The sequence below is a fragment of the Ixodes scapularis genome, unplaced genomic scaffold, assembly GCF_016920785.2.
Source record: "Ixodes scapularis isolate PalLabHiFi unplaced genomic scaffold, ASM1692078v2 PGA_scaffold18__7_contigs__length_3171195, whole genome shotgun sequence".
In the NCBI taxonomy this organism is placed as follows: domain Eukaryota; kingdom Metazoa; phylum Arthropoda; class Arachnida; order Ixodida; family Ixodidae; genus Ixodes; species Ixodes scapularis.
Genome location: NW_024609844.1, coordinates 2,908,339 through 2,930,691, shown reverse-complemented (window position 1 = coordinate 2,930,691; position 22,353 = coordinate 2,908,339). Strand labels below are relative to the sequence as shown.

Here is a 22,353-nt window from a genome sequence, read left to right as displayed (position 1 = left end):
ATATCTGAAGTTTGTTTTTATGATTCTATGTAAATGCATGTGGTTTGGTGAAAACACGTACATCCGCTGGCAACTCGGCTTCAGCGCTCGGTTTCTCTGAGTGATTTCGTTCCCTTAATGGTCTAATCATGTGCTTCGCTGCTTTCCACACAGAGTCGCTTCAAAACGTCCTTTCGCAAAGGCACCTTTCGGCGCCAGGCGCGAGAGGTCGTGATGGAATGTCTACTTTCAAATTCGGCAGGAGACTCCGGCCGTGTCGTACCGCGAATGCGTTGTAAACAAGAAAAGCGTCCGGGCCACTAAAATTCACTGATACGCGGCGAAATCAGGGCACCCCCTTACCTGCCAATCACATCGAACGCCGAGAAGCTGGTGGAAAGGACTGCGTTTCGAGCCCTGGTATATCCAGACAATACAATGAAACATCAACGGCTGGGTCATATCGGTCAGCTTGCAATGTGTACTTACATCTTGAAACTGTATGCCGAAAAGGTGGAAAGCTCGCTGACACTGACGCCAGCGGCCAGCCTACGTACTGACATCCCCTGTGACTAAATTTCAGAACGTGAAAAGGCACTTTTTAAACCTGCAGCAGACGATACCGTTGATACGCCCGTAGCAGACGAAATACTCGGCGAGCGCTGGCGGCGCGGACGACCAGCGGCGCAGCGGAGTGATACAAAAGTGCAGGCGAGATCGCGTGACCTATTGCCGGCGTGTGATTGGCTCCGGCCACACGTAGCTTTGGCTGCGCTCGGACGAAAGCTGAAACGAAGTATAGGGCTAAAACAATTTCCCCTAGGCCCTACGTCCGACACATACATTTCGCATCGAGTCTCAGGCATTCCAACGTTCAAAGAAAACTAAGAGAATGCAAAAATTTCATGCTGAGAGAATTAAAAAGTTTATAGATTCTCGAATACATCCGTGATTCCGAGCACGGTAACGGCGATACTGCTGATGCTGTCTCACTGTTGTTAATACGCAGATGATCCAGAGCAATATTGCCGCGCGCAAAATAGGCAGCGCGACCATAGCCTAAAGCGCGATCCAAACCAACGCTTCTTTTTGCGCCTGTAGGTCGTGCGGCTGCGGATGTGACGTATTTTCGTGACGTCGCGCCGCTTCTTCGCTCCTTCCTGGCGCGCACAAGAAAGTTGGTTGATTTCAACTTCTTCTCAACGCGCACAAAAACGCGCGGTGACGTATAGGGCGCTCCTGTGTCCCGGCCAATCGGTGGAGGGCAAGCTAGTTCCGGCTCCGCGTTTCTCGCCGTCTGGCTGCCCTCTCCTCCCCCCCTTTTATTCTCTTCCAACATGACAACGCGATCTCTCTCTCTCTCTCTCTTTCTCTCGCCGTCTGGCCGGCCAGTCTGTCGCAGTTGCACCTTGCTTGTGCGCTCGTGCCTGCGTGCGCGCGTCCGCGCTCGCCCAAAGTTTCGCCCGTCCAAACCAAAGCGCACGGTTCTGACTCAGAAAGCGCGCCCGGAAACAGCAAAAACGCCACGAAATGCGTCACATCCGCAGCCGCACGACCTACAGGCGCAAAAAGAAGCGTTGGTTTGGATCGCGCTTAACGGTTATCGCGCTTGCCTACCACGCGAAGGGCCAGGGTTCGATTGCTGGCCGCGGCTACGCATTTTTGTTTACACTGTAATGTGATGTTCTGGTGAATTCGAGAACCGTCTAGCTGATTCGAGGTTAGAATTTTCTACGCGTCGAACCTTCTGCGTCGAACCAACTACGCGTGTGCAAAAGCGGCTCCGCGTGGCAAACAGGAGTCAGTATCGCCCCAGCGTTCGACTCTGCTGCTACGCCGACTTCGACGCCCGCGACGCTCTGTTATTATTTTTTGTACCCTTTTATTTTTGGCACAAGTTCGCCACATTAAACGTTTATTTCTTCCTGTTTATTTCTTGTTTCTTGGTCACTACCCGTGACATTTTCGTGGAGGTGCTGGGTACCGCATGCCCGTGCAGCGTTCCCCTCCAAAGGCCTGCAGTGCAAGTCCGATTCCCGGCTCGGTGAGAAGACCAAGGGAGAGGATCCTGAATATGGTCTGCTGCCGGACAAGCCGAGGCCCAAAAAGACGGCGATGGCCAACCACTCGGAGATCCGGGCCGCTTCTGCCGTCGTATACTTGCCCGTCGCACCCCGGACTCCGACGCCTTTCACCGGGGAGATCCACGAGGACGTTGAAGATTGGCTACAACGTTACGAACGAGTGGCCCGCCATAACCGATGGACACCGGAGCAGTGCCTTCAGAACGTCTACTTTGCTCTGGAAGGCACGGCACGCACCTGGTTCAAGAACCACGAAGCGTCCACTGCGTCGTGGGAAGAATTCCAGGCCGAGCTGCGACGGACCTTTGCCAACCAGCACCGACGGCAGCGTGCCGAAGAACTCCTGCGAGCGAGAACCCAAGGGCCGACCGAGAGTGTCACAAGCTTCGTCGAAGACGTTCTCCACCTCATGAATCGCGCCGACCCAACCGCTCCCGAAGAGAAAAAGCTGCGGGTCTTGATGCGCGGTGTGAAGGAAAACATCTTCGGTGGCCTTGTGCGGAGCCCGCCTACCACCGTCGAGGCTTTCATCGCCGAAGCAACCAACATCGAGCGCGCGCTTCAGGCACGTGCTTCCCACTACCAGCGACATCCAGGCGACGCTGCACCTACACTGCTTAACGGCGAAAACACTCCGGGTACACCGGACATCCGGGAAATTATCCGAAAGGTTGTCCGGGAGGAACTGCGAAGGCTGCTGCCAATTACCAGCCGTCCACCAACCCTTTCCATCGCCGAGGCTGTCCGAGAAGAAGTGCATCGGGCGCTGCAACCAGAGGTTCCCGTCACCATGGTGGCACCGGAGGAACCGACGTTGAACTACGCCGCGATGGCCCGACGACCGCCGCAAGCTCCCCGCCAAGCCACGTCGTCACCCCGAAGGGACGCCCCAACGCCGCAGTACCCCCGACGACAGGAAGATCAGGCGCACGCTCACCCAGAGCAACCTGCGCCGAAGAAGACAGATGTCTGGAGGACGGCCGATCGACGCCCGCTGTGTTACCACCGCGGGGAAGCTGACCATGTGTACCGCCGATGCCCATACCGACGACTCGGGCTGCGCGGATTCCACCCAAACGACCCGCGCCCCCGGTATGGTGAACGCCCTCGGGAGATCGACGAGTACCTGCGACGACCTCAGTCCCCCGAGCGTGCGTCCCGCCGAGAGTTCCGGTCACCTTCGCCACGACGTCCAGCTTCGACGATGCACCGACCCCGACGTGAAAGCCTGTGGCCCCTCGCTCCACGCCGGGGAAACTAGGCGCGGCAACCCCTGAAGGTGGAGTTGCCGAAGACGACCGACGCCAAGACCCTCCACGAACGTCGGAGGGCCCCCACTCGAACGCTACCAGAGACCGAAACGACGCCCCTGCAGCGGTGTCCAATAACCTAAACGTCGTCATTGACGGCCACGACGCATCAGCACTCGTGGACACCGGAGCAGACTACTCGGTCTTGAGTGGGAGGCTCTCCCGCCGCCTTCGAAAAGTCAACACGCCGTGGGACGGACCACAAATACGAACCGCCGGAGGGCACCTCATCACACCAGTCGGGAGATGCACCGCTCGCGTCGAGATCCACGGTGAGACGTGCCCTGTCAAGTTCGTCGTTCTGCAAGACTGTTCGAGGGACGTTATCCTCGGAATGGATTTTCTCTGCGAGTATGGTGCCGTCATCGACCTCGGGGCAAACCAGCTGTCGCTGCAAAAGCCTGTTTTACCGCCGGTGGAGACCAACACGACGTCAACCGCGATCCGAGTTATCGCCGACCATGTGAACTTACCGCCGCGGTCGAGTGTTTTCGTCACCGTCATAACCGACGCAGCCATGCACGGTGAAGCTCTTCTGGAAGGCAGCGCCCAACTGCTCCTTGAGAAAGGAATCGGCGTCGCACGAGGCGTAACGGATCTCCAAGAAAGACGTACAAATGTTCTTGTGACAAACTTCCGAGGGGAGCCGCAGCACCTAACGAAGGGCACTACTGTGGGCCACATTGAGGAGCTTCAGGCGCCAGCCGTGGTCACCGCAATCTCCGAAGAAACTTCGTCGTCCCAGCAGAACAGCACGACGCCGCCGCCGATCGACATCGACCTGGAGCTCCCAGCTCCTAAGCGCCGGCAACTGGTTGATCTCCTCGCCGAATACATTGATTGTTTTGCCACGTCGTCGAAAGTTCGCCAAACACCAATGGCGAAACATCGCGTTATTACCGACGACGACGCGCTCCCTGTCTACCAGTCGCCGTATCGAGTCTCCTTAAAGGAAAGGAAGGTGATTCAGGATCAAGTCCAAGAAATGCTCGACGACGACATCATTCAACCCTCAAAAAGCCCATGGGCGTCCCCAGTCGTCCTTGTAAAGAAGAAGGACGGAACCCTGCGGTTCTGCGTGGACTATCGTCGACTAAACGCTGTGACGAAGAAGGACGTCTATCCACTCCCCCGCATCGACGATACGTTAGACCGACTGCGCCACTCCAGATATTTTTCGTCGATGGATCTGAAGAGTGGCTACTGGCAGATTGAAGTCGACGAACGCGACCGGGAGAAAACTGCATTCGTCACTCCCGACGGACTGCACGAATTCAAAGTGATGCCTTTCGGGCTCTGTACTTCGCCAGCCACCTTCCAGCGTGTCATGGACACCGTGCTGGCAGGTCTGAAATGGCAGAGCTGCCTCGTCTACCTCGACGGCGTCGTGGTATTTTCACGAGATTTCGACGAGCACCTGAAACGACTTCGAGCCGTGCTTCAAGCCATCAAGACCGCCGGCCTGTCATTCAAGCCAACGAAGTGTCGATTCGCCTATGGTGAACTTAAGTTCCTTGTCCACGTCGTGAGCAACAAAGGTGTTCTCCCTGACCCCGAGAAGACCCGCGCCGTAGCTGCATTTACGCCGCCGTCTGACAAAAAGGCCGTGAGAAGATTCCTCGGGCTTTGTGCCTACTACAGACGATTTGCTCGGGACTTCGCCAAGCTGTCCGCACCGCTGACGCACCTCACGAAGGACGCCGTAAAGTTCGAATGGACAGACCAACACCAGCGGTCATTCGATGGACTGAAACGAAGACTCCAGACGCCCCCGATTCTTGGCCATCTCGATCAGTTTGCTGAAACCGAGATCCACACCGACGCCAGTAACACCGGACTGGGTGCGGTACTAGTCCAAGTGCAGGACGGAGCAGAGCGAGTTATCGCATACGCAAGTCGGACGCTGTCTAACGCGGAGAGGAACTATTCAACGACTGAAAAGGAGTTCCTCGCTGTCGTATGGGCAATAACAAAGTTTCACTCATATTTGTATGGAAGTTGTTTTCGCGTGGTCACAGACCACCACTCGCTCTGCTGGCTGGCAAATCTGAAGGACCCCTCCGGACGCCTCGCTCGGTGGAGCCTGCGACTGCAGGAGTTCGACATGACCGTTGTGCACAAGTCCGGCCGGAAGCACAATGACGCCGACTGCCTGTCAAGAGCTCCTGTCGAGGCCGGTCCTGCCTGTATCGAAGACGACGACGATGAGTGTTTCATCGGCGCTTTGGACGTCGGCCACATGGCAGCACTCCAACGAGACGACCCTGAACTGCGAGCGTTCATCGAGCACTTAGAGGGACAAGCGAGTTCGGTTCCCCGTGCTTTCTTAAGAATCCTGCATACATTCTCCATGCGGCAAGGGGTGCTGCAAGGAGAACTTCGTCAACAACAACACAGCATGGCTGTTGGTTGTTCCTGCCAGCCTTCGAGACGAAATATTACAAGGATGCCATGACGACCCAACGGCTGGACACCTTGGCTACAGCAGGACGCTTGCCAGGATTCGAGAAAAGTACTACTGGCCAAGGCTACCGAAGACCGTTCACCTATACATTCGATAATGCCACGAGTGTCAACGACGCAAGAAACCGCCGACAAAGCCGTCAGGACTTCTGCAACCGATTTCTCCCCCGTCTATGCCTTTCCAGCAGATCGGAATGGATTTACTTGGCCCTTTCCCGCCGTCAACGTCGGGAAACCGCTGGATTATCGTCGCCACCGATTATCTCACACGGTACGCCGAGACGAAAGCCCTTCCAGCAGGCACGGCTGTTGAAGTCGCCAAGTTTTTCATCGAGTCCATCGTCCTCCGGCACGGCGCTCCCGAAGTTCTGATTACAGATCGCGGATCTTCGTTCATGGCCCAGCTGACGCAAGAGATTCTTCGTCTCAGTGGCACCGGCCATCGTCGAACCACTGCATACCACCCGCAGACCAACGGGCTGACCGAGCGACTCAACAAGACAATTGCCGATATGATCTCTATGTACGTCGACGTAGAGCACAAGACGTGGGACGAGGTGTTGCCCTACGTCACGTTTGCCTACAATACGGCGGTTCAGGAGACCACTGGATTCACCCCTTTCCAGCTGGTACATGGTGGGAAGGTAACGACCATGCTGGAGGCAATGCTGCCCCAGAGCCATCTGACAATAAGAGCGACGACGCCCAGGCGGTTGCTCAACGCGCCGAAGTCCGCCAGCTCGCCCGACTCAGGATTCAAGACCAGCAACGCGTCGACACGGGCCGCTACAACCTTCGTTGCAGGGACGTTCACTTCCAGCTCGGAGACAGGGTGTGGGTGTGGACGCCCATCCGTCGCCGCGGCCTCAGTGAGAAACTGCTGAAACGGTACTTGGGACCATACAAAGTACTTCATCACCTCGGCGAGCTGAACTACGAGGTGATGCCCGACGGAACAAGAACATCATCACGCCGCCCACCACGACCTGAAGTCGTCCACGTCGTGCGCCTGAAGCCGTAGTACGCTCGATAGGACTGTGGATCTTATGTGTTTCAAATGACTCTTTAGTTTGCCGTTCTTTTTATGTGCTTTGTTTTGTTTTGTGTTACATCGGGGCGATGCACTTCTTAAGGGGGGAGTAATGCCGCGCGCAAAGTAGGCAGCGCGGCCGTAGCCTAACGATTTCCGCTTCCGGCCACCGCAGTGAACGGACGTGGGATGTCTGGCTCCCGCGGAGCAGTTTCGGCGGCCCAGCTGAGCCGCGGTATCAGGTCGGAGGATGACGCACAGGATTACGCTGTTGTTTTGCCGGCATTGCCAACTGGGTCAGTCGTTTCAAACACTGTTTTTTTGCACGCCGACGTCAAAGGGCGGCCCTACCGCGTAGAAGATTTTCGAGATACGCTGGTTAAACTGTCGCTGTTCGCCGAGGTCACTGCCATAGGCGCGTATCGAATGAACCACGTATGGGCGGTGACCTTCAAGTCGACGGATGGTGTAAGACGGATGCTGGCTACTCCTGAGTTGACTGTCAAGGGCCGACGGTGCATCACTATCGACCCTAACAACCAGGACGTACGCATCAAACTCCGCTGGTTGCTGTTCAACGTCTCGGACGACGACGTGCGGGCGGCCCTGGCTCCGTACGGGAAGGCGCTGGAAGTCTCCAGGGAAATGTCGCGCGTGGACGGCTGTCAAAGCGTCGGTACCATGACGCGAACGGCGGTGCTGCGTCTCAAGGGGGGCGTGACTCCGGCTGACATTCCGCACCACCTGCGTGTCGCCGGCGAGTTGGCCCCCGTCGTGGTGACGGGCAGGGCTCGCCTGTGCCTACGATGTCAGCAGACCGGCCATCATCCGTAAGGAGTGCCGCGTTCCCAAGTGTGGAGTTTTCCGGCGGTTCGGGCATGTCAGCGACGACTGTGTCAGGACCTACGCGGTGGCCGCAGCACCTTTGAGAGGCGACGAGAGGTCGGAGCTTCTCATGAACGAGGCGGACTCCGAAGAAGCCGCCGGGGCGTTCAAGGCGAAGGAAAGCGCTGCTGTGACAGTTCAGCCCGTGCCTGAGCCCGACGTGCAGCCGGTCCCACAAGACCCGACACCGGTTAAGCAGGCGACGCAACGGGCCGAGTCACGTGAGCCTCCATCAGGTGGGAACACCGAACGGAACATCGCAGAAGCCGTCGCTTCCAACGTCATTGCCAAGGAGGGTGACGGAGCTCCCATGAACGCCGATGAAGTCCCGGCTAGTGGCCCCGCCATGAAACGAATCCGTGACGTCGGCGAGGACACCAGGGTACCAAGCCAGGAGAAGCCGCCTCTGAAGGCAGCACCCATCAGGAGGAACAAGTTACCTTCCAAACAGAAAATTCCGTGGGATGACGTGAGAGTGGGCACCCCACAGCCGAGTGACGGGCGGTCAGACCCGCCCTAATCGAGGTAAGCTCCATACGGTGCTTGCATGGCAGTAACGCTAGAAAGGGCTTTACGTGTAGCCACGATAAACGTGCGTGGCTTGGGAGCGAGACGGCGACAGTATCAGCTGAGCAGACTTTTTGCTGAAAATGAGCTGGACATTATAGCCGTCCAAGAAACCAAAGTCGAAAGCCAGGTAGCGACGGACCGTATGGTGTTACCCTTTAGGTCTTTGTTTAATGTTTGCGTTTGGGAACGTCCGGTGGCTGTTGTTTATTTATCCGTCGGTCGACCGCTATTGTGGAGACAGCGGTACATACGTGTGCCTCTGGTCGGTTTGTTTTGTGTGACTTTTCTTTTTTAAACAGAGAGTGGCGGGTTATATGTGTTTATGCCCCGAACCGGGAGAGTGAACGTAGGTTGTTTTTTGAAGAATTGAGTGCTTATCTAGACTGTGAAAGGGTTGGTTATTGTGCTGGGTGATTTTAATTGTGTTTGTGCACCCGAGGATCGGGTAAATCGGGCTCATCTTCGTGATCAAAGCGCATTTTATTTAAATGAGATGGTTGCAGAAAAGGCCTTAGAGGATGTGGCTGTCTGTGCGTCCGCAGGCAGCGTCAGGTTCACGCATTTTCAGGGCCGTAGTCACGCTCGCCAGGACCGAGCCTACATGTCGCTCGAGCTTATTCCTTCCTGCCACGATTATACAGTTCAACCAGTGTCATTCAGAGACCACGCAATGGTTATGTTCACCTTTGGCAGCAAAGATAAGAAACCAAGTTGGAATTGGGCGCTGTGGAAGGTGAACAGTAGATTAATCAAATATGAGTTTTTTTGTTCGAAGGTCAGTGAATTGTTTTGCAAACTTGAGGAAAGCGAAGAGCAGTTATGGGGGGTAAGGTGGGAAAATTTCAAAGAGGACGTAAAGATGGTCGCGGTGGAAAGGAGCAGCATCCTCAACCATCAGAAACAGAAGAAAGAAAAAACATTGCGGTGCCAGCTAAGCACATTTGTGACCGAAGAAAGTTCGAAACCTGGCGAGTTTACTCAGGAAATAAGGGACATTAAAAACCAGCTGGAAGTTATAGATTGTGAAAGATACCGGGGGGCAATAGTGCGTGCACGAAGTGAAAAGCATTGGCTGGGCGAACAACCGACAAAACGCGCTCCAAGCGAAGAAAAGAGGTTTGCACAACGTAACGAGATTAAGGAAATCTGCTATAAGAGCAACGTCACGCGGGGTAAGAAAACAGTCGAGCGGGCTTTTGTCGATCACTATCGGGATCTCCTTGAGCGATTAGCACCGATAGTCAAAGGTTTTGATACTGAATTTTTGGCACTGATGCCGCGGCTGGAAAAGAACGTCTGTAGCCGATTAGAAGAGCCAATCAGCGTTTGGGAAATGGAAAAGGCCATTGACGAGCTAAGTAGTGGCAAGACACCGGGGCCAGACGGCCTGGGTGCCGACTTTTACAAATCATTTAAAAGTCAGTCAGCACATGTGCTTTATCAAGTCCTGACTGAAGCTTATCAGAACAAAAGGTTGCCGCCGTCCTTCTCGCGAACGCATACAGTGCTCATCCCGAAATCGGATGATTCCGTAAAGCTTCTTTCCGTTTCTTCGTACAGGCCGATAAGTTTACCAAACGTCTATTACAAAATATACATGAAAGTTCTTGCTCGACGACTGCAAAACGTGATCAAGTCCCTTGTAGGGCCGCACCAAACATGCGGGATAAAAGGCCGCACTATTTGCGCAAATATACACGTTGCCAGAACTGTCCTTGAATGCTGCGACGCTTTTGAAGGCCGAGTGGCAATGTTGCAACTCGACCTCGAGAAGGCATTTGACCGGGTGTCCCATAAGGTTCTTTTTAATATCTTGGCATACGTAAATGTCGGTTCGATTATTTTGGAAGGACTAAAAATGGGGTGGGGGGGGGGGGGGGGGGGGGGCTTACGCAGATTGTACCACATGTTTAATCGTAAATAAGTCCGTTTCTGAAAATATCAACGTACGGTCTTCAGTAAGGCAAGGCTGTTCATTATCAGCCTTGCTTTTCGCATTGTATTTAGGGCCCTTTTGTTTGAGACTTATTCACAATGAAAGAATTCATGGTTTTAAGTTAGAGGCCTGCGAGGTCAAGGTGCTTGCTTATGCAGATGATGTCGCCGTTTCTTGCTCTGACCAGAGTAGTGTTCGGGAAGTAGTCAGCGTGGCAACTTCTTTTTGCAAGAAAACGGGCAGTGTTGTCAACTGGGACAAATCTGCTGGGTTCTGGCATGGCAACTGGGCCACCACTCCAGAAGTGTTTCTAAATGTTCGGTGGGCAGCCTTGCCACCTAAGTACCTTGGCGTGCCGCTGGAGCACTATCCAGACAGCACGGAGTATTGGAAGGAGGAGGCTGAAAGGGTCAGGATGAAAACGGAGGGATGGAGGGGCCGAAATTTGTTCATGTTTGCACGTGCCACGGTTTGTAACCTTTTTTTAATAGCAAAAGTGTGGTATGTTTTACAAGTGCTGTCCATGACGCGAATTAATGTGCAGAGGCTCCACCGAGTATTCGCAGTGTTCATCTGGGGCTCAGTATGGGAAAGATGTGCCCGAACCAATTTGTTCCTTCTGTTCGCAGTGGTGGGTTAGGTCTGTCTCAATTGTTTATAAGGCAAATTGTGTCTCGGTTTATGTTTCTGAGAGATCAGAATCACTATTTTTTACGTACAGTTATGCAGGTTCGTTTGCGTAATGTTTTACCGAATTTTGTCGTGTCTTCCAGTGATGCTATTTGTGCAGGGCCGCGAGGCCATTTGCGAGAAGTTTTGGTTTCCTTCCGAATATTGAGTGTTCGTTTTTCTTTAGACTATCTAAGTACTGTCCGACGAAAAAAACTATACAACGATTTGGTGGATGTTTTAATGCCGGTACCTCTGTACAGAACATTATACAGTGAGGGCCCTGGTCTTGACGTCCAGAAGAGGGTTAAGAGAATGCCAGTTAAACCCTCCATTAAATCCTTTCTTTTCAAGCTGCATTTAGCTAGGTACTTTGCCTGTGAAACCATGGTTGGCGGCAAAAGGGATATTCGCATGGTCGGTAAATTGTTTACTGTGCAAACAACCAGAAACGATAGAATATGTGTTTATTGAGTGCTGGGACGTGGTTTTTCACTGGGACATACTCTAGCGCACTATAAGGAAAACCCTCCATATGAACCCGCGCGGCATTCAATTCCTGTCAGTCGAAAATGAAGGTGGAGTGCCATATGACATGTTTATGGTTCTAAGCTTACATAGCATCTGGAAGACGAGAATGGGTGTCCGCCATGTGGAAGCGAATGTTCGTCCTGTCCGAGAAAAGTTTATTGAAAGTGTCGCGTACATTCGCGAAGCATACGGCCAACGGCCTGAGCCTCCCGAATGGATGTTGCGTTTGGACGAGTGTGTTTCCTTGAAGGAATTTGAATGTACTCGCGTCAGCAAGCTAGGGCTGATGTGTTTTTAGTCTCCTTTTTGTAACTATGCTGAAAAACGCCAAACAGGCAATAAAGAAAAAAAAAAGCGGCCGTAGCCTAACGGTTATCGCGCTTGCCTCCCACGCGAAGGGCCAGGGTTCGATTCCTGGCCGTGGCTACGCATTTTTGTTGACACTGTAATGTGGAGTTCTGGTGAATTCGAGAACCGTCTAGCTGATTCGAGGTTAGAGTGTTCTACGCGTCGAACCTTCTACGTCGAACCTACTACGCGTGTACAAAAGCGGCTCCGCGTGGCAAGCAGGAGTCAGTTTCGCCCCAGCGTTCGACTCTGCTGCTACGCCGACTTCGACGCCCGCGACGCTGTTATTATTTTTTGTACCCTTTTATTTTTGGCAGAAGTTCGCCACTTAAAACGTTTATTTCTTTCTGTTTATTTATTGTTTCTTGGTCATTACCCGTGACAATATTGCGCAAAAATGGTATAAAGAGTTATTCCTTCATATCTTCACGTCAGAGGGCACAAAGAAGCCCGAAATCGTCGGAAAGCAGCGGAACCTCACGATCCTCATCGTTTCCACGCACCGAACAAACTCGCATCCGCCAAGCCTGGCCGCTGCCATCGTACCGGTGACGTCACGGCTCTTGTGAGGTCAAGTGACGAGCAGTCACTTTTGCGTAAAACATGGCGGCAACGGGGGGTGCCACTTTCGAAATTCCGGTTCATCACTCTAAGCCCCTCTACCTCGTTGGTTCAAATATATATCTATACGGAGATTCAACAATACAAGGAATTAAAATTGAAGAAACGTTGATTGCAAATATAGAGAAAAATTAATTGCTTTCGAAAATGTTTATAGAGGCAAAAATTGATAAAGAAATGCAATCTGCAGCCAGCATGGCTACGTACGCTGCATTAAAGTTACAAGCCTGAAATTAACGTTTCCCTGTCGCGAATATTAATGCTGTGCATAGGTGGCTCGCCACTGCATATAATGCTCTTAAACAACAATTCCGGTTTGAAAAATTGCAGTGACAATATATTTTTATGACAAAAAAAAATACCTGGAAATTGGGAACAAGGGGACAAAGCACAAACACAAATCTAAAAGAACAATTTAGGCAGGTGGTGCGCATGCGAAAAAAATGCGCCTGGTCCTGGTATCGGACCAGGGACCTCTCCATTTCCAGCGCTCCACTGGGAATGGAGAGGTCCCTGGTTCACCACCAGGACCAGGATGATTTTTTCGGTCGCTCGCCAGCCACCTAGCTGTGTTCGGAGATTTGTGTTTGTTTTCTGCCCCCCCTTGTTCCCCTTCTCCAGGTATTATTTTCGTCCTCCTTTTCCAACTCGCTTGCACCTTTGCTTTTAAGTGCACTATAAATCCTAACCTTAAAAATGCAAGCTGTTCGACCTTGTTGGTGTTAGACCTGTGGCAGCTGTTAAAACTCGTTTGCTCAATCGAAGTCTAACTCCTCGTTAACTCAGTCGGTAAAGCCCTCCACTAGAATTGGAGAGTTGCCTGGTTCGATACCGAGACCAGGCGGATTTTTCACCTAGCTGTCACAACTGGTCACGTGGCTGTGTTTGGAGATTTGTGTTTGTTCCTTGTCCCTCTTGTTCCCCTCTTCCAGGGGAACAAGGGGTCCTTTAATTGTGTTGCATTGCGTTATCAATTGTATTTTTCTTATTTGTTTATTGTTTAGATAAATACCACAATATGAGTTGTATCTAGAGGAAAAACAAAACAACGAAGTCCTGCAATAAGCGGGGGACTTGTTGAAAGTATATTGAAGACATTTTATCAATCCACGCGACAACTACGTGTTAATTACCAATGCCGATAAACCAAAGCATAGTTTTGAAGAAAATGAAGCTATTCTTGCGTTGCAGCAACGACTCGTTAAGCACGCGTACTTGGTTTAAAAATTATGTATGGATGTGTTTGTTAACATTCAATTTGTTAAATTGGCTTTTATACTCTCAAATTAATGTTTACGTTTTCCTAAATACCTTTAAATAATTGCTACATATCAGACTCGCATTTAAATTATTGTGAACGATGTAGTTGAAACAACAAAAAAAATCAAAAACACAGAAATGCAGAGTTTTAAACCGAGTCGATGACATATACTAGACAAAATTAAATTCTTCCTATATTTCGCTGACCCAAAACAGAAACATGTTCACAAGACCACGGGCGTGATTCTCCTCGTGTTTGTTTCGTTTTTATGAGACAACCATTGATGACGAGCCACAGTGTAGTACAATTTTCTATTTATGTGGTAACCAGTCTCTTTCCGGGGTTGGTGTCGTAAAAACTATTGAGACGGTAGAAGCTGAAGAGAAAATATACCAGATTATTTCAGCGTCAAGCCAAACCTTGCGATTGAACATCGGCAGACGACCGACCATCTGCCATTTTCTTGCTTTTCGCTTGGTGGTCACGCGTTGACCCGTGGGAGCCTCTTCTCTTTGAGGTTCGAGTTCACACAGTCTTTTGCGCTAGATCACAGACAGTACAGTAATAGGTGCCATGGCTGTGTGGAGGACACCACAGCTTTTCATAGCTAGTTGAAATATTGAGGTATTGTTTTGATGACGTAAAATAAGAAGTTCTCAACTCTTTAATCTCGAGCGTTTTTTTTTTTTTTTGTGATTGGTTTGGAGGTGTCCGCATAGGGGTTTGCTGCTTGCATCTAAGAATGACAGGCGTGGATTCTATTCTTTTGTGTAGACGCCGCTTCGACTTCACCTCCGGTGGTGGAGCGCCATAAACCATCAAAGATAAAATATTCTAATAAAATAAAGAAATAAAAATTATATTACGTGCAGAATTTTCTGTCTGTTCAATGTTTCTGATTTTTAGTGAAAATAATCTCACGAGAAAAATATGCCTGATTTCCCTAGCCACCACTAATGTTTGGTCACTCGCAGTGCAGCTAGTTCAGAAGTTTTCAGTTGTCATGCCGGGAGCAGGCAATAGGCATTGAAAGGGCTATGTGCTTGGTACAATTATTTCAGGCTTCGCATTATGATATCTCAAAAGATGGGGCGTAGTGCAAGTTCAATAAATGTAATTGCTAAAAGTTTCAGTTTTTCTACGATATACGGGACCGCTTAAAAACAAGAAACGTGATGAAAAGGGACGACAGCAGAAATTATTTTGTGGTGCGTTCGCGCGCAAGAAAACATTTAGCTTCGCACTTCGAGGCAATGCAAACAATGTACCACGGGGGTGTCAGATTTCTTTTATGGGTAATCTACCCTGTCGATTCGAAAAACTCAAATACCCCGGACGAATATTCTAGCTTAAGAATATTGGTCAAAATATTAAACAATGCATTAAATATTCACAAATGAAAAAAACCTTAAAACTAGGGACAATGAATTCGACACCACGGTCTCAAATCTCAACTGAAGATTTCTTAATGCGTTTGTTTTATATAGATTACAACTACTCAACCAACTCTAACACGGAAACATAAATTTTGTAGCTGAGTTTTGAGAAAGTGTTGTCTTGTCCCATTTTCTTCCCTACAGTCTCAATGTTTTTTCACTACGACAGTTCACCAGTTCGCGTTCCCAGTAACCATTATTTTAGTCATTCAAACAAGTCAGTCATACCCATTCTTGGCAAATGAAATGTTCTGATAAAAGACAACCCACTGATAAACATAATGTCACTATGTCACTATAAGTAATGTCGGGAAAATCATTTTCTCATGCTAGATGACCCATAGGTGTATGGCGTATCTAGTTTGCAGTATAGCAAAAGTAATTACTAATATTTATTTCCGCCAAAACGCGTTGGGTCTTTTCTAGGGCTTCGTGTTTATCTGGCTTACTTCATTAAAAGTAAAAAAGACACCAAATGTTCAGTGTAAAAAACTGCTCACTAATGTTATGCCTTGACTACTTTCATTAAGTAAATGACTTGTTGTCTCTCTCATATTCACAGCATGGAATTATCGGTGACTCACTACGATTAAGACCAATTAGTATTACTGGGAGATCTAGTGCTGGACGCATTCCACACGAAATTTTTGAAGATGAAGAGCACTTTTCAAATACACGGGGCGATTGTGAGTAAATCATTCCGTCATTTTTATGTTAGTTGTTATGTGTGATTTGGTTTTATGTATTAAGAATTGTAAGAATGGAGAAAAAACAAAGCTCAATAACAAAAGCCTCTTTTACCTTTTCCACTAGATGTATATCAGCTTCATTTACACGAATACATTTTCCAGAAATATATTACAAATACTGTTCGATATTCTAATCTTATAAGGATAAACACTTCTTAGACTTTGCAGTTACGCCACTTCAACCCGCTCAACTCATCAAGGAGAGGGATATACAAGGTAAAGTACATGTCGCCTATTCAATTTGCACATTAGTTGTTCCTGTTCGTCATTCAGTCGTTCGCATTTTCCAAAAACATAATAAAATTTATGATTTCCAACCTGTCGCAGTTCCCGACTTGGTGCGCCCTGAAATATTGATGATGGTGGATACTGACAATCACAGGAAACGAAAGAAGCCGTTAACTGCAGCGCTTTACTTCGGTGTACTTATGGCTGGTGTAAGTACTTTTGCCACGCATTTTCTACCAGCGCTACGTAGGGCGGATCGTCAATGGCGAAAGCTATCATGTTTGGTTTTCGACCGATTATTTATGGAAATACTGTAACGATCTAATCCAGCATACATTTGGATCTAAATATGCATTTTTTAGTTTAATACAGACCTCACGTGCTTCTTTATAAACAGTGAAAAATATGTAGGGGAGCATAGCCCTACGGGCCTTGAAGGGACACGTATACCCCCCAAAAATGTTTTTTTCATTTCTTGCCAGGTGATTCATTATGGTGTCGGAATACTACCCAATTGATATTTTGCTCCAGAGTCGCGCACATTTTTATTAAGAATAAAGCTCTACGCACTCCGGAGTGCGCTTTGGAAAAAAAGAATCGCTTCCGCGCAGTAATCTTGAGTTACTTATCGGCGAAGAGAGTCGTTCGCCTGGTGTTTATAAAGATGACATAAGCACTTTGAAATCCAAGTTGGAAGTTCTTGATAAGGAGCGGTACCACGGAGCACTGGTTAGAGCGCGGGCAGGAAAGTTGTTCTGTGGGGAAGCACCGACAAAAAGAGCTCTCGGGGCTGAGAAAAGGTACGCTAGGCGCAACGAGATTGTCGAAATCGAATATCACGGGGCCGTTACAAGAGATTGCGCAGAAATAGAGAAGGCTTTTTGTGAATTCTACAAAAATCTGTTTTCTCACCGAACCGTTAATTTAGCGAATTTTAAAAGCGAGTTTATGTACCTATTACCGCGGTTAAATAGTGAAACAACTTCCTTTTTAGAAGCTGAGATTACCGTAGATGAAGTCGAAAATGCTATTGAGCATTTGAATCCTGGAAAGTCGCCCGGTCCCGACGGCCTAAGCGCGGCCTTATACAAGGCGATTAAGCATGAGGTTAGTCCGGTATTGTGTAGGGTTTACGCTGAAGCATATGAGCGTAAATTACTACCACCGTCTTTTGGCGTTCCCATACAATACTCATTCCCAAAAGCGAGGACAAGATAAAGCTTAGGCAGGTGTCGGCGTACCGTCCAATCAGTCTAACAAACGTTGATTATAAAATATTTATGAAAATCTTAGCAAAACGGTTGCAATCAGTGATAACTAACATAGTAGGGCCTCACCAAACGTGCGGAATTAGAGGACGGACCATAGTAACGAATATTCACGTCGCCAGAAGTGTCCTTGAGTGCTGTGACTGTATGCAACGCGTGGTTGCTATGCTCCAGATTGATCTAAAAAAAGCGTTTGACCCGGTGTCACACGAACGTTTGTTCAACGTGCTAGAACACGTAAATGTCGGCACAGTTCTGCTCGAGGGTGTACGTATGGCGTACAAAAAGTGTTCCACGAGTCTCATTATCAACAAAGTTGTCAGTGAACGTATTGAAGTGTCCCGTTCTCTCCGTCAAGGTTGTCCCTTATCACCCCTTCTGTTTTGTATCTACATAGAGTCGTTTTGTTTAAGTATTATTAGATGCGAAAGTATTAGGGGGTTTAAACTGCAATCGTGCGAAGTAAAATTGTTATCTTACGCTGATGATATCGCACTATTTTGTGTCGATAGAGGTGGCATAAGCGAGGCAGTAAAGCTGGTGAAAAAGTTTTGCAGATTTAGCGGTAGTGCCGTAAATTGGCACAAATGTTTAGGTTTTTGGCATGGAGATTGGGATGCAAAGCCTAGTATTTTTGAAAACGTGAACTGGGTAACGACACCAGTCAAATACTTACGGATACCGTTAGAAAATTATCGCGACAGTGACCCATACTGGCAAGGGCAGGCTGTGGATCTTCGAGAAAAAACGGATAAGTGGAAAGGGAAGGATTTGTCGATGTTTGCGCGTGCCACAGTTTGCAATTTATTCTTTGTCTGTAAACTGTGGTATGTGCTTCAGGTCTTGCACTGCTCGCGTATCAACGTGCAGAGATTACATCGTGTTTTTGCGGTTTTTATCTGGGGATCCACCTGGGAAAGAACAAGTCGCACGAACATTTTCAGGCGCGTGCGCGCCGGGGGACTCTCCTTGGCGCACCTATTTTTGCGGCAGGTTGTAAACCGCTTTATTTTTCTTCGCGACGTGAATGAACCTTTCTGCGCACAGTGTGTCAGGTGCGCCTGGCCAGCGCATTACCAGAGCTTGTCGTTTCTTCAGTGAGGGCATGCGAAGGGGGAATTTATGGTTATTTCCGTGAGGTGGTGCAAGCGACTCGGTTTTTGTGTGCACGTTTTTCCTTACAATATCTGAGCGGGGTATCTCGAAAACAATTGTACAGAGACGTTCTTGATGTTGTCCTCCCGGTCCCGATGTATAGGTCTTTGTATGTCTTTGGGGAGGGGCAGGATGTCCTCCAGCGAGTTAAGAAAATGACAGTTCCGCCGAGTGTTAAAACCTTTTTCTTCAAATTACATACTGGTGTCCTGCCGGTGAAGACATGGATGGAGGATAAGGGTCTGTTTGTACCGTGGGGGGTAAATTGTTTACTGTGTCAAAAACCGGAGACTGTAGAACACGTCTTTCTAGATTGTTGGGATGGGGTTTTTTTTGGGGACGTGCTGCAACGCACATTGAAAAAGGATTTTCCGTTGGATCCACAGGGTATCCGGTATCTAAGCATAGCAAATGATAATTGTGTCCCTTACGACTTGGTTATGCTTTTGGGTCTACACAGCATCTGGAAATCGCGCATGGCGGTTCGTCATGTAGAAGTTGATGCTAGGCCGGTCTCTGATTATTTTTGTGTTTCTTTGCGCAACGTCATTGAGGTGTGGAAAGCGCAGGAGTGTTGCCCGGATAGAAGAAGCGCTGCCTTTGACACCTTTTTAATTTTGTGTATGTAGTGTTTGTCTAACCATCGCGTCTACTTTTATCATTCTGTACCTCTTTTTCTTGATACTTAGGCCGGGCAATAAAGAAAAAAAAAAAAAAGAGGCATAGCATATTGGTTAAGGTGTCTGCTTCGTACGCATGTGGACACGGGATCGATCCGCGGTGGGCCGACTTTTTTTTTTCGAACATTTTGTTTTGTCGAGGCATTGGGCGATATTTACATTTCTTTTCTGCGATGAACAGTAAAAAATTCTTTGTCGACGAAACTTCGCAGAACTAAATGTTATGGGACCCCTTTCCGGCGGTGCGATCGGGGCAGCTGGGCTGGTTGGCGGCTGGACGCCGCGAAGCGGCGTGTACTGGTTAAGTTTTGTAATTAGCAGCCGCATACTGTCGCCGCGAAGCGGCGTGAACGCAGGCGGGGGGCTGTGTTAACGAGCTCCCCAGTGATACACGCGTCGTCTGAAAAGGGTGGCCCGAGCGCCATGAGCTTTCCGAGGAGTGCATATAGCCATTTCCGTCCGAAGCGCACTCCGGAGTGCGTATAGCTTTACTCTTTTATTAAAACCAAAAAAAAAAAAAAACGCAACTGCTTGAAATCGAAACTGAAACTCGCACACGGAGGTCGGAGAAATGGAGAGGAGAGTGTGAGTGCCGGAAGTCACGTGGCTACACCCGACCCGCGCGCTTTTTTCTTTCCCCTCCATTTTTTTTTTTTTTTTTTTTTTTTTAGCGCAGCCGGCGTTTTGCGTGGCGAGAACTGTTTGCCGTGCGATTCCTTTGCAGGTATGTTTGCTCCGCTGGCTGTTCTGTTCTTCAAGATCAGTTCTTTTGTATATTGAGAAGTTGGAGATGAGTAGAGAGTGCCCGTGGTGAATTTACGTTATCGGCTCCGAAAATAATATCCCAAGATATTGCGCGAACAACTCCTTCACATGTCCTGCGTCCTAGAGAACTGCCATCGTGCGGCAGAAGTCTGCACAAGTTTCCGAAAGATCAACGGGTCGCGATCAATGGCTGGCTGCAATTCCTGTAGAACATTTGCGGGCACCTCGGGAAGCGGACGCTACTCGATTTATATAATCCTTGCATTTTCTGGAAAGTGATGACAATGAGTGCGCAGGTGCCGAAAAGGAAATCCCATACCATTTAGTTCAGCGGGGTTTTGTTCACAACATTTTTTTTTCAGTGATAATTGTAGAAAAATAAATGTAAATATGAGAAAATGCTTGGGAAAAAAAAGGCACACTCTGGGAATCGAACCCGGTTCCGCTGCATGTGAAGCGGACATCTTTACACTGAGCTACTTTTAGGTTGTTTTTTATTTATTTATTGGCAGGTATACATGGGATTAGTATACAGATACGCTGTTCACAAACACTTCAGTCAAATTTCGGTGAGCGCGGAGTGCTTCTACACATCTTATTGTAGGCAGGTTGTCTAGGACTGGCAACCAATCTGGGCCATCTCCTGAAAAGCTGTACACTCCCCTAATTTTCAGAATGCTCTCAGTAAAATACAGGCACACAGGTCGCGCGCCAACATCTGCATGCCGCATTGCCATGCGGCTCCTCCAGATGCTGTGGAGTCCTGCGACCATAATACAATCATATGGCACAGAGACTGTGACATCAACTGGCAGAAACCGTATCTCATGCCCAATCCAAGGAAAACCTTTTTTCAACATTCGCTGAAGAATGTTCAAGTAAAACATTGCATTCCCAGCAGTTTATTTATTTATTTATTTATTTTACCCTCAGGGCATGAGCATTACAGAGGGGGAAGTGGTTGCATGAGTTAAAAAAAAAACACAGACACAGATACACAGGAAAATACAATCAGTGAAGATCAGAAAAAAATGCGTTCCAAGGCTTTTTTTAAAAAGAACATGATCTATGATGGAGACTACGGGTGCAGCCAGGTGGTTCCAGTCAAAGGATGTAGACGGTATGAAGGAATGGTGAAAGACGTTGGTGCGAGCATATGGGATGCCAACTTTGTGTTGATGGTCAAGTCTAGGTGAAACGTAAAGAGGAGGTATAATTAAATTATTACGCAGCGTGTCATTAGTGAAATAAATTTTATGAAACAAACTGAGACGGGCTACTTTTCTACGGGTTGATAATTCAGGGAGAGAAAGATTAGATTTCATAGTGCTTACGCTGGCAGTCCGATGGTAATTTGAAAATATAAATCTAACTGAACGATTTTGGACGGCTTCAATCAGATCAATTAGTACAGACTGACCAGGGTCCCAAACAGAACATGCATATTCAAGCTTTGATCGTACGAGGGTTTTATAAAGAATTAGCTTCAAAGACTGGGGTGCTAAAAAAAATTCCTTTTAAGAAAACCTAGCATGCGATTAGCGTTGTTAATGATGTAGTTAATATGAGTCCTCCATGATAAATCAGATGTAATATGAACTCCTAAATACTTATAGACCGTAACTAATTCAAGGGGATGGTTCTTTAGCGTATAATGGGGCTGAGATGAAGTACAACGGGACACTCTCATAACCTTACATTTGCTGGAATTTAGTACCATAGACCATGAGTCGCACCAGTTTGTAACAGAGTTAATATCGTTTTGTAGTATGTTAGAGTCAGAATCATTAGTAATTTCTCGATAAATAACGCAATCATCAGCAAATAAAGACATTTTTGAGGATACATGAGAGGGTAGATCGTTAATGTATATAAGGAATAATAACGGACCGAGCACAGAACCTTGAGGAACACCTGATGTTACTGATACCATAGCAGAGCTTCTGTTATTTACGCTGACAAATTGTTTACGATTCGTTAGAAATGATTGTATCCACGTGAGAACCGCCTGATCAATATTTAGTTTACTAAGCTTGGACAAGAGCAAGGTATGAGGCACTTTATCAAAGGCCTTAGAGAAGTCTAGAAATACGCAATCTACTTTGGAGCAAACGTCAACGATAGAATGAAGGTCGTGCGTGAATGATACAAGTTGTGTTTCGCATGAGAATGTCTTTCGAAAGCCGTGCTGGAAGGGGCAAAAAAACTTATTTGATTCTAGAAAATTGACTATGTTAGAATAAATGATATGCTCTAAAATTTTGCTTGGGACACTGGTCAATGAAATCGGGCGAAAGTTTCGAGGGTTGAATTTATCACCTCCTTTGTGAACTGGGACCACCTTGGCTACCCTCCAGTCGTCTGGCAAAATACCTTGCTCTAAAG

At 48.4% G+C, this 22,353-nt stretch overlaps 1 protein-coding gene across 1 annotated transcript in view; it reads left to right on the top strand.

Annotated features, from left to right (window-relative positions):
• Positions 1–22,353, top strand: part of LOC115323018 — a 189,103-nt gene that overhangs the window by 22,718 nt on the left and 144,032 nt on the right. The window contains exons 4-6 of the mRNA XM_040205305.1: positions 15,686–15,809; positions 16,032–16,088; positions 16,200–16,309. Of these exons, the coding sequence (XP_040061239.1) occupies positions 15,686–15,809; positions 16,032–16,088; positions 16,200–16,309 (291 nt within the window). The remainder of the gene's footprint in view (positions 1–15,685; positions 15,810–16,031; positions 16,089–16,199; positions 16,310–22,353) is intronic.